This window comes from Lentinula edodes (genome assembly GCF_021015755.1).
Source record: "Lentinula edodes strain Le(Bin) 0899 ss11 chromosome Unknown C8R40scaffold_39, whole genome shotgun sequence".
NCBI lineage: Eukaryota > Fungi > Basidiomycota > Agaricomycetes > Agaricales > Omphalotaceae > Lentinula > Lentinula edodes.
In genome coordinates this window covers 318,594-336,021 of record NW_025764345.1, presented here as the reverse complement: position 1 = coordinate 336,021, position 17,428 = coordinate 318,594, and the positions used below count along the sequence as shown (strand labels likewise).

The 17,428-nt window shown below is 47.1% G+C and overlaps 4 protein-coding genes across 4 annotated transcripts; 3 read left to right on the top strand and 1 right to left on the bottom strand.

The window, feature by feature from the left end:
- Positions 1-4,044: 4,044 nt before the first annotated feature.
- Positions 4,045-4,506, top strand: C8R40DRAFT_1014966 (uncharacterized protein; the record flags this gene model as incomplete). Its single annotated transcript, XM_046222916.1, has 1 exon — positions 4,045-4,506. A coding segment is annotated over one exon (462 nt), but the record flags the coding sequence as incomplete, so codon positions are not given.
- A 2,799-nt stretch (positions 4,507-7,305) lies between these two features.
- On the top strand, positions 7,306-11,389 carry C8R40DRAFT_1162799 (uncharacterized protein; the record flags this gene model as incomplete). Its single annotated transcript, XM_046230286.1, has 11 exons — positions 7,306-7,624; positions 7,673-8,355; positions 8,400-8,414; positions 8,488-8,627; positions 8,691-9,453; positions 9,493-9,909; positions 10,070-10,085; positions 10,116-10,370; positions 10,395-10,627; positions 10,667-10,816; positions 10,841-11,389. The coding sequence occupies 11 exons, from the start codon at positions 7,306-7,308 to the stop codon at positions 11,387-11,389; spliced, it is 3,540 nt and encodes a 1,179-aa protein (XP_046082309.1).
- A 455-nt stretch (positions 11,390-11,844) lies between these two features.
- C8R40DRAFT_574937 (uncharacterized protein) lies at positions 11,845-14,941 on the top strand. The gene is made up of 7 exons (XM_046235502.1): positions 11,845-12,095; positions 12,154-12,347; positions 12,457-12,556; positions 12,618-12,737; positions 12,812-13,003; positions 13,129-14,266; positions 14,328-14,941. Exons 1-7 carry the CDS (start codon positions 11,982-11,984, stop codon positions 14,567-14,569), a joined length of 2,100 nt encoding a protein of 699 aa, XP_046082308.1. The 5' UTR covers positions 11,845-11,981; the 3' UTR covers positions 14,570-14,941.
- C8R40DRAFT_1123231 (glyceraldehyde-3-phosphate dehydrogenase) lies at positions 14,744-16,502 on the bottom strand. Its single transcript, XM_046228891.1, has 7 exons — positions 16,429-16,502; positions 16,261-16,367; positions 16,062-16,207; positions 15,825-15,992; positions 15,616-15,756; positions 15,316-15,563; positions 14,744-15,252 (listed from the first exon to the last, which is right to left on the bottom strand). Exons 3-7 carry the CDS (start codon positions 16,062-16,064, stop codon positions 14,922-14,924), a joined length of 891 nt encoding a protein of 296 aa, XP_046082307.1. The 5' UTR covers positions 16,065-16,207; positions 16,261-16,367; positions 16,429-16,502; the 3' UTR covers positions 14,744-14,921.
- Positions 16,503-17,428: the final 926 nt, after the last annotated feature.

Sequence of the window (17,428 nt, the reverse complement as noted above, 5' to 3'; positions counted from 1 at the left end):
CTATGTAGTGGCTAACAAAGGTTATAGGCTTCAACTGGAGCGTTGAGAGAGGCCTGCTGAGGCCTAGGATTCAGAGTATCGAAAATACAAGAATTTCACCCGTAGAGATAATCGTTTCTATCACAATGTTGATTAGTACCGGTCGAAACCTTCTAGAGAGAAACTTCCCATAGTCTACAAGATTGGCAGATTCTTGAGAAGAGAGAAGTGCAATGCACCAGGGCGCACCCACGCAGCCTGGAGGATTGCAAGTATTTAGACGCCAGGTGATATAAATAATTGAATAAAATTCATAATGTGTTCCCCGAATGAGAAATGTGAAAGTACGAGATGATACGGTAGGGTTATCTATTTGGGACAGTTTGGAACAGGCTCCCGAATCTCAGGCTATCTCAGGCGAGGATACAAACGCTTGGGTTATCAGATGCAGATGCCGCAGTGTCAAAGTCCCACAGGGAGTGGAAGTCTATTCGCCGACTCTATCACAGTTCGGCATATACATGCCAACACAAAAACATGAGTCGGAGAGGTAGGTATTGTACACTTTAGTATACACCACTGCTCTCCGAGGCTCCGAATGCACTGGCCATGTGTCATAGTCACCTTGACACACGATATGTAAAGTGCTTAGAATCTGAGTGCACAAGGCCAACCTGAGGCCAACACTGAAGTAGCCCTAAGGTTCCAGCCTACAATCAGCAATCCCACAAGTACTGACAGTAGGCAGAATGCTTGTTGCTCGTGTTGAGAAACAATCACTGACCAATATATATCTTCAACATGTGGATTGATTTACTGGGAATCCTGCCATACGACGAGCACCCATAACTTAGAGCCTACAGTTATTTTGAGGGACGTATACTCACCTATGGTAACTGGCTGGTCTTCAGCCGCTTTGCATAAGCATTACTCTGGATCACGGAGCGCCAACTACTCATACGAGGGTGTTCTCATTATGAATAGCCACAAATATTACGTCGCAGGATTGAGGTGTATCCCAGCCCAGGAGCTTATAACGAATTTGCGTGTAACCTTCATTGAAAACGGAGTAGAAATGCTTCAGTCTGACGAAGGAAAGGCACTACAGGCTACTAAGTATAGGAAAGGAACGATCACTGACAGGAGCAATATCATTTTATTTTGCGCTGACCTTGGTGTAGTCCTCATCGGAGAGTATCACATCCATGCTTGTTGCAAGAACCCGACAACTTCAGCGGAAGTAGTTTGCTCATGTTGAAAGGCGTCAACTGGGTGACCATGACTCAATAGGGCCTTTGATTCAGATACTTTCAGATACTAGATATCTAGAATTATTATGAAGACGGGGAAAGGAACAAGTTTGAAGTTGATTGAAGAGCGCACAGGAACAAGTATGAGCAGGGAATTGAGTGTGACTTAGTTCCATTCGGAGAATCGCGAAGTCCCGACTGAACCCGAACCTACCCGAGCGCGCAATCGTAAATGATTACAACATGCTGTAACAGGCTGTAACGTTCTTGCGCAGGCGATATAGCCAGACCCGCCGTAGTAGCGGATAAGGCCTTTGCCAAGCAAAAAGCATCGAGAAGAACCTCAAAAGTAGTCACCGCAACGCCTCACATCGCTCTATGACCTGGCAAGAAGCCGAGCGCGCTGTCTTCGGCCCTAACTTGTTGCATTGGTTCGGTGGAATGTGTCTTGTCAAAGATTCCGGCCGTTGAACCAGCTTCCGATATTACCCTCCGAGTGGCAGAGACCGTCCAAAACGGATCTTCTGAAGCTGTTCCGGAGATATTGCAAATTTGGGTAAGGGATAGGAGGAGACAGCGATGATGAGGCCCACTGTCTCTTGCTGTAAGTACGGGCAGTTGGGTTCACCTTGCTTGCTAGGTCCTTTGCCACCCCGTCTTTGCCAAGCGCCCGTGCATTTTTTTCACACGTTAAGCGCCATTCTAACATTTCTTTCCTGATGTAACTCTCTGTACTCATCTTCATTTTCCTTATTATTTTGTGTCTCTTCCTACGTACTTGCTTCATAATCCCCGCTTTGAGCTCCATTCCCTTCCTTCTATTTGAGCTTTTTCTAATCCCATGCACAATTTTAATGTTCTGAGATATTCATGGCTAATTTTGGTTCTGAACGTTCATCCGCTGTTATGAATAATCATAGGCTATAATCTAACACTGAGTCATGTCAAGTTTTCCATCCTTTGTATGTGTATCATTGCTTTTTCAAATGTGCTTCATGACAATTGCTACAATGTTTGTGTGCTCCATCCTGTCTCTCTCCAATGTTGCCACCCAAATTCAGTTCTTTTATGACTGGTAGCACTCTTCCTCCTACTTCTGACCATGCTGTCACTGCTTGCACAAAATCTGCAATGTCTTCGAGCTGAACAGTTTTGGATATGTATTCGTATGTCAGTGCATGCATGTAGCTGCATACCTGCACTAATGCTGTCAATCTGTTTCCCAATATCTTGCATATCGACAGCCAGTTTTCAATCAGTACATTCATTGCTGTTGGTTTCTTGCTTATGACTGTATTCATCGTTCATCTCCCAATTTTTTTCCATTTCCATTATCAGAGAAGCTTCAGTGAATGTTATTGATTGTTGCACTTCAACAACGTTCTACTCATTCTCCTTTTCTTTGTATTTACCAAACCTTCCTATATTTCATAATCATAACACTTGTTTTTCACCTGGAACTAGCTCGTCATCATTTGTTTTTACTCCTTGTACTCCTTTTTTCCCCTTGATCTCAGTGTCCTGGGTCCCTCTTATTAACTGATTGGATTCTTCACTTGTCTTCTTCTCTATCTCTTCCTTGATTCATTTATCTTACTCATTACCTTTTGAGTCAATAAAATTGTTTTGACATAAAAAAACATACATCAAGCAAGGTTTGTCGTGCCCCGCAGGGGTCCGCTAGTCACAAAATGTGTTAACCGAGCAAGCTCAAGAAATTGATAGAGAAGTCTTGGAATATACGTCTTGGCGCAGTTCAAATTGTCCTCCGACCGAGCTTGAGAACGCCGGTATGAAAAAGAAGGACTGTTGTGTGGCTAGGCCCTATGGGATATGAATCTTCATGAAGGCGAGATATTCTCCGAATGTGTTATCATAGCGGCCAGTCGATATGGCGGGAGAATGGACGTGCGGTCTTATAACGACGCACAGATAACCGTTTCGTTTTGCTTGGCAAGAAATGGCAGAGAGGGGATGTAGGAAAATTTATGTTAGCGTCCTTGAAGTCGAGTTGCATCGGGTACTAGGCAGGTTCAGGAATAAAGGAACAATCGGAAAGATAAGTCGGACTATGAAGACTGGACAGTGGTCACACTGGACAGCGAACATGCTTGTTTTGAAGCGACTTCCTCCATATGTATAAACAGAAATCAAAGCTTTTGATTGAAAGTCGAGACTGCCAATGATATCAACGCTAATAAATCTGCCGAATGTACATGGGACCTAGAAATCAAGGAAAAATCCGCTAACCTCAACAAGCATCGACCACAACGTCGTTCTGGTTGTCTCTGTGAGGATCCTGAAATATCATGAGGAATGCGTTTGTTGGAGGATGATCCGACGCGCTCTCCAGACGATAGGTGGAAAAAGACAAAAAGAGACTAGAAGCACAACGCCAGCCGCTATGCTTTAACAAGTCACCAGAGCACAGTAAAAGCACAACGTAGACCATCATCCACGGTGGCGGTTGGCTAGATCTGGCCTTCGAAGCTGAGGATCGATGAGAAGGGATACCCGTTATAGACTGTGATCTGGAATGTATCATTGTGCTAAGAAGGTGGAATAAAGGAACAGTGCCAGAAGTCTAGCGAGAAGATCGAGTTACTGTTTTTGGCAATCGCACGTGGCTATTATATGATAAGTGAAAGGAAAAACAAGCCGTCAACAAACCCTCTTTTTAACCCATACCACCACTCGCCATGTTGCTCTCAAATTTCTGCTAACACAGGCGTTCTGCGTCGTCGTTCTTTGTCGTCGCTTTAGAAACGTCGTTGAAGATCTGTTTCTAACCCTTTGGTGCTGAGCCATGAAACCCTCTACCGTATCACCTCGACCAATCCTCAAACGTTCGCCTTCTGCTTGTCCCGAAAACGACTCAGAGCTTCCATTCTACGGGATTCAAGAAGTTCATTTTCCACCTTCCCCCTCGCTCAGCCGTTTCTACAACGCTCATCCTTCGTCTATCTACGATAGATCTCCAATCGTCGTTTCCGCGAATACCTGCGCCCTCCCAGAACGAGGTTGCCCAGGTCGAACCTATACCCTTGACGAACGTAATTCCTCGACCTCACAACCTCCAATAATAAGTTCTGCTTTATCTCCTCGCGGAGGGCATTTTCATCCTCGCGCCTTGATGAACCAGAGACCAGCGCAGCATCTGCAGAACGCAATTCCTCCTCATTGTCCGCCACTGATACCTGACCTCTCCTCAGAATCAGAGGAGTCTGATGGTTTCATCAGTCCACCTCCAGAAGCGTCCTTCGCCTCTTTGGGTCCACATGCATATTCACATCGTGCTGACAAATACCCTTTCCAGCTGTCGCTCGATAATGCTGTTTATTTCACGACAAGGTTGGACAATATTCAGCTCCCATCGCCAGCAGACTCCAAACGGAAAAGTCATCGCGATCGGGATAGGATACGGAGCCCCACTGGACCCGGGGAAGTGGCTGCGGATGATCCAGGATACGACGATGATCGTGATGTTCCGGCGTCGTCCACTCGTTCTATCTCACCGAAGAAAAGTCGTTGTAGAAAGAATTTGTCGTCGAGGGCGAGGGCTGGCTCTGATGACGCTGCTGACGGTGGATGTTTGGGTGGGTTTTAGTTTGTCGCTGCGAACTTTGGTCTATGCCTACCCCCTTTCCTCATTATTCCTGACCTTCTTAACTTACCTCTTTAACGCCCTATTTATCGTCACCTCATATTTCGAATTCACTTGCACTATACGAGCACATACACTTCATGACCATTGCATTTGAACTGTACATGTACCTGTCGCAAGATGGAACACTCAAATAATCTGTACACCATGCCCGGTATCTCATTCTGAACTGGGTCATTCGCCAAAGCATAGGCTATACTCTTACTTTTGTTCTCAGCACGTTGATCGTTATACCAATTTCTTCCTCACTCGGTTGAACCTTCAACATCTTACCTCCAGGCGGTTTCAAAATACAACAAGACGTCGGCTCCAGAACCTTCATTCCTCGCTCCCATTCTCCTTTCTGTGCTGTTCCCGTGTGCATCCTTCCAGTCTAGACTCGTTCTTTCTCTAGTCACCCGTTCCCTCTTTCCCACTGCTTGCACCTGCTGTTGTAAATGTGGTTTCTAAATTTCCGATGCCGTTCTACATACTATACATAGTTCTCACTTGCTGTGAAGCTTCAGTAGTTCCCGCTCTTTCGTTCCGTTATACCGCTCCGATCTATCCTCGCGAGATTTCTGCTGTGCCGTAGTCGGCTCCTATTCCTTTATTCTCCGACATGCACTTTCAAAACATTGTGAACCGTGGCGGTTCTGGCAGCCCAAAACACCTGCGTCCTTGCAACGCGTTCCAACCTGCACACGTTTTCATCCGATTTCCTTCTGGTAGAAAATTCGAAAACCCTCAGGCTGAGGCTGTGGGTTTACCTGAAGTTACACCTCCCGCCTCACGTACTTAGTGATATCTGTTGGCCGTAGGCATAAGGCAGCCTTCTCCCACTGTTACCACGACATATTTATTCGAGCCCCACCTGTGAATCAACCCATTGATAAAGCCACTAATCAAAGATCAAATAGTGTAAATTGTAGCTGCCTCGGGGGTCGGAAGTCGGAAAGATTGCGGGAAGTGCAATTGACAGAAGAATTAGATATATTCATAAAGGTACGACTGGCATGTACATGCTTTTGATTCGTGCTTTGGATTAAGCACGTCCCCGCCTTGAAGCTCCCCGCTACATTGAGGCCAGATTCACATTTAGGTTTGAAGCAAGATACTCTACCCACAATCACCTTAGTGCTTTGCTAATTATGTATAACTTGGTCCGAAAACAATGACTCTAACCTCGAGTTAGGGAGTGTGAGGGAGCCTTAGGGAGCTCGATTTATCGCCCCATATTGCCATGGAGTTATTTGAAGCTGTTGTAAATTCCGGATATGAGCATCGCCGCAATCACTCCAGCAGAGAATGACTTGCGAAGGGGACTCGCATCTGGTAGGGTCCGGCGGAATCAGGAAAGGTAAGTGTTTCAGAGATCAGAACGTTGAACCAGTCGACGCTAGGAAAGTATGGAAAGTTATTCTTTTGACTCGCAGCGAGAATCCGAGGTAGTTCAAGTAAGCTGGTGGGTATACATGTTACATGTGAATGTGTACTTGAGTCTTGTCAGTGTCAGTCTGTCGCCCATAAGTTGGTACTTCTCGTGTTGTGCAATGGTGTTACTACTAGGGACCCGGTTGATTACAGAACCACGACTCCAACGGGTGAACTAATATCATAACCGTAGGAAACGAGTACGCATATGAGAATGTACGCACACTTAGCCTCGATGCCGGCCTGCTATCTATCAGGGTTGGTTGAATCACAGCAAAAGAATATCAGACATTGACAAATTCGCATGCGGTAGAGAAGAGAATTGATGTCCTGACGTTGTGCTTCTAGAATATTGACGGGTTTGGTGGAAACACGTTGGTAGAATCGTCAGAAGTGCCAATGCTGCTGCAGGTCAATGCTTGAGTCTTCGGTGACGAGTCGCAGAATTACGCTGGAACTACAATGCCATCTTCCTGAAATCAGTAGTATCAAGCCTTCCCGGATTCTTGGAATAAAAGTTGGGCCTTGGAAGGATAGACCTGAATCTCCGCGAAAGCTTGCCATTCGAGCTAATTCAAGGTAAGTGCCAGACGCGAAGGTAAGGGGAGGTAAGTTTGTGGATGGATGGCGGTGATCATCTGAATCACAACTAGCTGATTTTATGCGAGTCCTCAGGCTGTTGACACTGTTCAGCGGCAAAGGTCACTGAGGGTACTTAATATGCCACTACAGTTATCCTCTGTCTTTTCATACTCGTTCGGGCTCGCTGCAAGTGACAAAAGAAGTCTAAAGAAGTTAACTTACTCTCACGACCAAACATTGACCAAGCTATGACGCCACAACTCCCGTTGTGCGGCCACGTGATGGTGTTGAAGTTGGAAACCGCGTGAATTCAATTTTACCGACCTTCAACTGTTTTTTCGTCTATTGGACCTCGGTTCTGCTCGTCGTTGCTTCGGGTCCACTCTAATCCTTCATCTATCACCCGACCTTTTTGCCATGTGGCGGAAATTGACGAGCGCGCTCAAGCATGGCGAGCAGGACACGACTTCTACTTCGACTGTATCACAGGGCGACGTTATGGGCAAGGTCCTAGAACAGCATCCAAATCTCTCTATGTTTCATCCAGGGCCTCAGGAAAATGCCCCTAATTCAAGCAGTCCACCACCTTCGCCCACGAAATCTCGACGATCGATGTTCAAACGGGGGTCACGAATGCCTTCAGACGACGATGAACGTGCTCCTTCGCCTTCGCTACCCAAACTTTCTCTGGGAATTCCAAAAAAGGTCAAATCATCACTTTCACTTGCTGGTAACCGTAAGTCTTTGTTTGATCAATTGCAAAACGCTGCTGAAATATTTCCAGAATCTCAATCTTCACTAAGTCGAGCTTCGGGTAAAAATACCCTCAGTGCCGCCACCGCAGAAGCAAATCGAGGTCTTTCACTAGATCTTCTTCGGTCTCCGTCGTCTCCTAATGCAGCATTTGACTCTATACGGTCTTCACCACCAGAATTTCATCAGAGACCTTCGATTGACACACTACGAACTCTGAATGCCGACGCCGACGACATACGGCCTCTTACTCCTGGAATCCTACAAGGCTCAGTACGGTCTATCCTTCGTGACCCCAACACACCTGGTACTGGTAGAAATGTACGATTCTTCTCGAGGGATGCATATCAGGCCGTCACTCCCGAACAATCAACCGATAACGAATATCCACCGCTCTCCGTTCCTCCAGTTATACCCACTGGAAGTGCTGTAGATCTTAGCGAGCCTTCAACTCTGTCCTCAGTCATCATCCGTCCGTCTTCTTCACCGAAGAATGCCAGACCTTCGGTGACAGAGGTCTTTTCTCCAATGCGGCAAGATTCAGAGAACACAAGCAGTGCTTCTCCACCCGTACCGGAGAAGGATACATCAAATTTGCTGGACATGTCCCAGGATATACAATTATCTGCATTCTCGCCTCCTGGTTTAGGCTTTGACATTGATTTGGACAAAGCGCTTGATTTGCCATTATCTGACGACGACAATAGGGACCTTGTTCCGAATGCCATGACCTCGACTCCCTACCGTGGCCCTGCGAGATTGAAGGGCAAAGAGTCAGCTCCTCAAGACTCCGTTCAACCGAGCGTTGATGTGGTTGATGAAAGTATCTTTCATTCCAAAGAAAAGTCTCCCAAATTGCCTTCAATATTGCATGACCGAAGCCATTCCTTCAGTTTTGGTCAAACTGTCTTTTTCTCGATGGCTGATGCATCCAAACGGTCGTCGACGTCGTCTGCAGTACCTTCCCTAACGTCGACTGACACAAAGTCCTCTCCTTCGCCAGTCTCCCTTCATAGTAGCGATTCGCCATCCCAGTCTTCCATTCGGAGTCGTAGTCGTGCACTTAGTGACACAGTCTTCCATTCCATGTTGCGATCATCGCCTATTAACAGCAAACCTCCGGAAGCCGACATCAACGACGAGTCGTCTTCGGAGCTCGTAGTATATGATCCTGCCAAACCTGAACCTGACCCATTCAGTGCCACAGCGAATACATATTACACTCCTCAGACTATGATTCCCGTTACACCTCCGAGGGGTTTGCCAAATCATGCTCGAAAAACGTCTCGCGAGGATAGCATCATTGTTTCCCTCCAAACTCAGCTTGCCCTACAGAGTGAACTCTGTGGGCAGTATGAGACCGACCTTCGTGCCCGGGATGAAATGGTCCAGATTTTGGGTCAAAAGGTTAATGATCTAGAGAAGGAGGAACTAAAGCGAAAAGGTATTTTGAGGGCCTGGAAGAAAAAAGTTGCTGAACTGGAGCGAACGTGTCGCTTCCTTGAAGAGGAGGTTGAAGGGTCACGACAGGAGAGCATGGACCGGAGTATAATGGACGAGGCTAGTGGTGAAGCCTTGCGTATGCTCCACCGTCAAATAGCCAGTCTTGAACGAGACAAGGGTGAAATGGCACGACGCGAAGAGGCTCTTCGAGATGAAGTTCAGGCATTGGAAAACATCGTGCAGGACCGCAGTGAGGAGATTCTCAGTCTGAAGGAAACGGTCTGGAGTCGCGACGAGAGTCAACGGGAGCTTCAACAGGGCCTGCGGGAGGCACAGGAGCAGATCGAGCAGATCGGGAATATTAGTATGGTAACAATGGATTTGGCCTCCGTCGTGGGTGACGGCAAGAACGACGATGAAAAAGAGGAGGAGCGGGAAAGACATCGGTTAGCGGAAGTAGAATGGGAGAAGCAACGCACGGAAATGATCATGACGACGGAGAAGGCAAAAGCTGAAACTGTTGCTTTGGAGGGCCAAAACGAAAAACTCAGGCAGCAACTGAAGACGACTGATGATGAATTGACGATGTTGAAGAACGAACTTGAAGCGCAGTGGGGACATAGTGAAAAGGCTAGCGAGAGGATTGAGGCATTGGAAGAAGAGAAACGTGAAATTGAGAAGGAGCGTCATGCTTTGAGTGGGGATGTGGAGGAGTTGCAGGAACGCCTAGGTGTTGTGGAAGGCCAAAAGACCGATTTGGAAAACGAGTGCCAGTCTCTGACTGCCACGATCGAGCAGCTGGAAGAAAGGATAGGAAATATGGAGGTGGAATGGGAAGAGAGTGAAAACAGGCGTGCCGACCTGGAGGATGCGAAGAAGGCATTGGAGGATGAGATGCACCAGGTTACTGAGGAACTGCAACAACAGCTCCAATCGGTAAGCACTTGTCATATTTTTCTTTTCCGTGTACTGATTTTTTCTGCAGGCGAAAGACCAAGTCCGTTATAAGCATGAGCACGCCGAACGCATAGCTCAGACTATGAAGGAAAGCGAGACCCGTATCGCCGAACTCGAACTGGAGCGCCAATACTCCCTCAGTGAAATATCGCGGCTCGAATCCAACGTCAAACAACGTGATGCTGATGTTGGGACTTACTCTTCACGCGTCGTCGATTTGGAGAAAGAAATCGAAACCCTGCGCGAACGGCTGAGCAACATCAACAGAGATCACGCTCGGGTAATGAACGAACAGGAGAGGGCGCTTCAGGCGGCTACTGAACACGATGGTGAAACCACGGAACAGATGAAAGATTTGTTGAAGCGACAGGGCGAGCAGAACGCGGAGCTTCGTATGAATAAGGATAAGGTCAATAATCTGCAAGCCGAGCTCGACAGATTGAGACGACAGGTACATACGCTGCAACAAGAGAGTGCTGACAAGGAGGTCAAGATCGTTCAACTATCCAAGCAGCACGACCATGCCAAGGAAGACCTCATGCAGATGAACATGGCTTTGGATTCGAAGCAACAAGAACTGGAATTGGTATGTCCCATGATTTCTCTTCCCATTTCGTCCATTCAGGTTTACCCACGACCTTTTCATGTGCAGCTCAAACGCCGCCACAATGTTCGGGGTACTGCCGGGTCTACCAGTAGCACACCTGCTCCCTCCCGGGTCAGCCGTCGTGATTCCGCGGTGTTCTCTACCCCTTCGACGTCTCGACCCTCGTCTGTTATATCTATTGGTTCAGACAAGGAGTCCAACACGGGCAAAAGCACGGTTACGAAGGAGCGGAAGCTCTCCTCGGAAAGTGTGCTACCCAAGATGAACACATTGGCAAAGAGTACCCGGATGAATGGCCCGGCTCCCAGTGCGAATGTAAGTATGGGTCCACCATCTACAGCAAAACCTCGCTTGGGTGGAACTATGGGTCCTCCACGGATGTCTATGGGCACACCGACTCCTATTGCGCGTGTAGCTTCCCTCTCTCGATCTACGACGACAAAGCCGGCATTAGTGTCCTCTTCAACATCTTCAGGTGCAGTCGCTCATCATCGACGGTCTTCCGCCTTAGCCGGTGGAAGCGGGAGTTCAACAACCGCTGGTAGCATGAAGCAACCGTCATCGATGCCGAGCGTTCCTACAACTCTCCCATCTGCTCCTGTCACCCCTTTGCCAATAAGCAATCTCGCGAATTTGATGGAAGAGAAGGAGAATCTTGATACCCTGCATAACCTCGATGCAACGCCAGCCAAAGCGGATAGGGGAGATAGAAGGAGGAGTATGATACCCACCCCTGCATGAAAGACCGAAACCGCTCAAAATCCGTATAGCCATCTTCCTTATATCCATTTGGACTTGACTCCATTTTGGACTTGACTCGTATATCTTGAACAATGACTTTGATATGGTGACCATTCACGTCCTCGATTCTTCATCCGGGGAGTCACGTATTCTTCACACCTTTCTCTCTCGATCGGCATCCAGAATTTCCACACTGTCTCTGCTCGTGTACATATAACAAAGTCCCTCCCTTCATCTTATCTCTATCATCAGAATCCACATACGATTCTATCTGATCTCAAACAGCGTATTTATTGACCATCTCATCCAATCATCCGATATCGAACAACCACACTTTGAAATACTTATTACTCTCTGTTTTCGTTGTCGCTATGTTTGATTTCCTTTCTCCTTTTTTTTTCTTTTCTGCTATCTGATGATGTGCTGTGTAAGACTACTCTACGAATATCTCTTCAAATAAAACACTGGTTACTAGAAAAAGATACAGTAGACTAAATCCGACCCCCGGAGTTAATCCCGAGTCCTCGACTCTTCGTTGATCATGCATCATGAGTGGCATCACAATGACCCTTGATATCGGCCTCGTGGGTGCATGTACTTATTATTTACTCGTTTACTTTTGCTACTACACTGTACACACCTACACCATAACGACCAAAACGACGATGACACGATTCTGACCTGCTGGAAGCACACCGGAACATTGGTATTCGGACATTCAACTATAAACGATTCGAACGACTTGAACGATTTTCTTGGAAAAGCATCATAAAATTATCACGACAATGTCTCCTCCTCCTCCTCCAGTCTTTCCTATATTCCTTACCCCACCTGCTAAAGAATCATTCCCCGTCGTTCAGTCCGCTCATGAGCACCTTCGACATGCTTCAGACACGATCCATCAACACAGGTATTCATTGGCGTCGCAGCTGAAGGGGTTTGATAGCCGTTGGGCGCAGTGAGTTACACCTTGTTTAAACGAATTTCTTTCATACCGTCATATGTTGTTAGGATTCGGACTTCGTCTTTTAATAGTTTACTGATCAATGCTATATTTGTGTGTGTAGCCTATTCAGTGTCGCCCCAGTGCTCAATAAATTAACCAAAGGCAGACAACGACCAGATGAATTTCGTAAGAATGCACAGGGCTTAGATGATGATGTTCAGGTGCGGGCTGCTTGCTTGCTTCGAGTAGGCGACCAGTGTCCGATTATCAATTTGATTCCAGGTTGCACTCGAAGAGGCTCGGAAACGAAAATATTCCCAAACACGATTCGCGGACGAGCAGGATAGTATCATCCCTGGACCACCACCGTCAGATACAATATATTCGAAGGTTTCTAGGAAGGTGTGTACACAATTCTCTTATATCTCCTCTCTTCTCGGAAGCAGTCAAATCTATTTATGCTCATGGCGTTTTAGGTGAAAGCACTATCGTCGATCCTGGAACGTGTTGAACGAGGCGATCAAGTTCAACCTGGGGCATCCAGGACATCCAAAAGTCCACATGTATCATCGAAAACATCCAGTCAGTCGAAACAGTCGAAATCTCGAGCCAAAAGTCCAACAAAAAGTCCATCCGAACAATCGAAGGCAAGATCTTCCAAGCTGACGGTAAGTATATCAGATATATATACCTTCCACATCTAGGCATTCACTTTCATATATCCATTCCTATTCCTCTGACTTGTCCTCATTGATATTCTGTAACTGATGAAGATTCCTTGTATTTGCTCTAGGTCAACCAAACTTCCACTCGACGACCTGCCAGGGTCCGGAAGAAGGATTCACGACATAGTATTAGGTCTATACGCAGTGCCAGGTCTATGACTCTAAGGAGTTCTAGCCCTTTTCGTCATCCGAAGCCCAAGCGTTCTTCACGCGACCGACTTCGAACTACCTCTGGTAGAGAAGGGGAACGGGAACGAGATAGGGACAGGGAACGAGACTTAGGGAGAGACCGGGATTACAGGCATAGGGAAGATAGGGATAGATATCGGGATAGGAATAGGGATAGAGATCGTGATAGTAGGGACAGGGATAAGGATAGAGACAGGGATAGAGAACGAGACAGGAATAGCAGGGATAGGGATAGGGATAGGGACAGGGACAGGGAACGAGGGCGGAACAGCAGGGAGAGGGAAGCCAGTCGAGAACGTACAAGAGACACCCGACGTTCTCCACGATCGTCTTCCCGTCACGATCACCACCATCGTTACAGCCCTGAGGGAAAAACTTATTCGCCGAGAAACTTAGGAAACGTAGGACAACCACCTGTACCTGCTCCTCCGCATCCTGTACTCTCCGCTCCTCCAGCACCAGTCATCCCTTCGAATATACCGCCAATCTATGCTCGGTTCGCGAATGGGCATAAATACGAATATGACAATAATGCTGACTTGGAACCATTGCAGCCGCCAGTACTTCCGTTCGTTACTGAGCGGATGGAAAGGAGGAGGGAAGCGAGAGAGCAAAACGGTAGGTCACCGCAGGATCAAAATCCAGACTATCGTCGTGGTCAGCCCCCGCCTTCATCATACCCCCTACCGACATCTTCATATCATCCCCAAAATCCTCAAATCATACCTCCTTCAGATGGAAGGGGCAGAGGCCGTGATCGGTCAAACAGATCTGCACATAGACGGGCAGGTTACAACGGTTACGAGAATTACACTTACTCCTCGACAAGCACGCCTGTGATCCCAGTCATGGCTACTCTGCCTAATTCATCATCTGACCCCATAAACACGAACATTGTGATCCCTGCACCGTCTTCAACACGACACCTCTCTCGATCACGGTACCCACCTCCCAGTAGCAAGGCTAGTCGTAGCCCGTATCTACATACACGAGAGGAGTATGGGTATAAAAATGACCATGGGTACAATGGTTACAATGGGTATAATGATTACAATGGGTATGGACGTGACGGGCGTACCGGTGCTGAGTATCAGGGAGACGGCGGACACAGGTACGAACCCAATTCCAATGTTCGGGATGGTCGAAGTTCTCGAAGTCCTCGAACGCATTATCCTCCTTCTCCTCAACCTACTAGGTCTCCTAAATCACCCCTCATCATGCGCTCGAAATTCAAAGAGAATTTCAGTGTTCTCCAGTCCGAGTCGGGTCGGTAGGCAATATCTGGTAGGGAACAGTTTGATGGTTCAATTAGGGGTTTGACAATCAGGGTAAAGTTGGAATGGGAGTACGAGTGGTGGCTGAGAAAGAGATGCATTTAGATATATCTACTCCAACTTGCGTTCTTATCCAGAGTGCCCGTTGAAATCTCTAAACTCCAGAATAACCAATTCTGATTCGTGTTGCACTGACCTCACGGGCAGAGATTGAAATTATATACATGGAATTCCAATTGAGAGCTAACAATAATGTAGGTAAGTACAACGGGATTTGAGCCTTTTTTTCCTCCTTATCGATGAGCTGATCGATAAGCGTCTATAAAATACTTGCGTTTTACAGTAATCGTCTACACTTTTAAACATTGTGGCAGTTTCGAGATGCATAGCCCTTTCGCTTAGAGAGCACCATCCTTCTTGGCAGCAAACACCAAGAGATCAACAACTCTTCCAGAGTAACCCCACTCGTTGTCGTACCAAGCGATCAACTTGACAAAGTTCTTGTTGAGCTGGATTCCGGCGGTAGCATCGAAGATCGAAGAGTGGTTGTCCCCAATGAAGTCGGTGGAAACAACATGGTCCTCAGTGTAGCCTAAGATACCCTTGAGAGGACCCTCGGAGGCTTCTTTGACAGCAGCCTTGATCTCGTCGTAGGTTGCACTCTTTTCGGTACGGCAAACAAGGTCGACTACCGAAACGTCGAGGGTAGGAACACGGAAGGCAAGACCGCTAAAAGATAGAAAGAATACCACATCAGCGGTGTCATTAGTGAGATAGCTGAGAACAACTCACGTCAACTTTCCGTTGAGCGAAGGAATAACCTTTCCAACAGCCTTAGCAGCACCAGTTGAAGAAGGGATGATGTTTCCGTTGACAGAACGACCGCCACGCCAATCTTTGTTCGAAGGACCATCAACAGTCTTCTGAGTAGCGGTAGTGGCATGGACGGTAGTCATCAGAGCCTCGACGATACCGAATTTGTCGTGGATAACCTTGGCGAGAGGTGCGAGGCAGTTCGTCGTGCAAGAAGCATTGGAGATCTAAGGTATGGTCAGAACTTTGCGAGAAAGAGGGTGGGCCAGTCATACTTACAACAGCATGTTGCGAGTCATAAGAGTCGAGATTGACACCACAAACGTACATAGGTGCATCAGCGGAAGGAGCAGAGATGATGACTTTCTTGGCACCACCCTTCAAGTGAGCAGAGGCCTTTTCAATCGTGGTGAAGACACCCTGTGAGATGGAGAAACAAAATGGCAGGTGATTACCAGATCATGAAAGTGAAATCAGAGTTGACGCACGGTAGACTCGACTATGTACTCTGCACCGACAGAGCTCCAAGGAATAGCACCAGCATCCTTCTCACCGAAGACGGAAATTTCCTTTCCGTCGACGATGAGCTTGCCGCCCTTAGTCTCGACAGTGCCTTTGAAACGTCCGTGGACGGAGTCATACTTGAACATGTAGACCTAGGTAGCACCAGAGTAAAAACATCTCTCAGTACGAAAATGCGATCAGATTGGGGATGCAACCCGCACCATGTACTCAAGAGCAATGAAAGGGCTGTGGAAAATGAATTCCTTTTACGATGCCTAGTATGATGAGACTACGCACTCGTTGACTGCAACAACGTTGACTTCAGGGTTCAACAAAGCATTTCTGAGCACGATACGGCCGATACGACCTAAGAGATGAGACTCAGGAAAGATAGACAGAAGAGACTGATCATTCGCTTACCGAAACTGCAATCATCGTAGAATAAAAGACACGGAAATCGTTTAATCGCGAACCATCTCTAAAACTTTCAACCAAACAACGTACCCGTTGATACCGACTTTGACGGCCTGAATAGACATGGAATGAGCCAAACAGCATAGATGCTATTCTCTGTAGTGATATACATACCATTTTAATTCAAGCAGTCAATGGATTGGAGTGTATTTAGAATCGAAGGTTGTGGAACAAGGAAAAGATGCGGACGAAAAACACAACTGATCCTTTTATAGATAATCGCGCTTCAGTCAAATCTTGATTGCGTGATGTTGTGACTTCGACAATAGCCCTAAAGTCTAGACCCTAAAACACTTTAGTACCTCGGACCTGCGATTGGGTAGGATTTATTGGCCGAGTCCTTTGGGGTGGACTGCCAATCAGCAAACGTTCTTCAGTTCTATCGCCCCATGACTAAGGTTGCCTGGAACCGTGCTCGAGCTTTGGATGGAAGTGCCTTTGAAGAGCCCTGCAAAGTCTTGCAAATGCTACAGCTTCCTCCCTGGCCTGGGTTTGTTGTTCTAGAACTACTCTCATTCTTATCTTCTGCATACAACCATTTCATGCTATCCCAGGATACACCGGTTTCACCGTAGTAGCCTTATGGATGCAACTTTGACGCACTGACAATCTGACTGATATCGACCAATAAGAATAGATAAAACTCCCTGTCCGAGTCCTTTCCGTGATACATGCGGCTCTCCGACTGCACTCTAACGCCGATAGGATACGGGCCCGCTCAGATAACCAGCATAAAGGGATGCTCATGCAACTCTTTTCGGTTTGGCGTAAAACCTGAACTCTCGCATCTACGACAAAACGGATTTATCTGGTGCATATGCAGAGCAAGGGATTAGAGGCAAGGCCTGAAACGAAATACCTCTCAACCGATGTATAATCACTCCCGAGTTAACTGCTATACTCCAGCTAAGGCCATCCTGTACATTAGCGCGACCGGACCCGGCCTCTTCACGAGCTTTCTTGGTCATTGACAATTGTTCACTAAGCTATGCACATGTACGACAAGAGTCGCATCTCACTCTCAGTCTGGAAAGAGAAAAGATTCCGCTCGACGAAATCATAAAAATTCAGTGCAACTGATGTCATGTGACCGGGGATATGCCCGATATGGCTT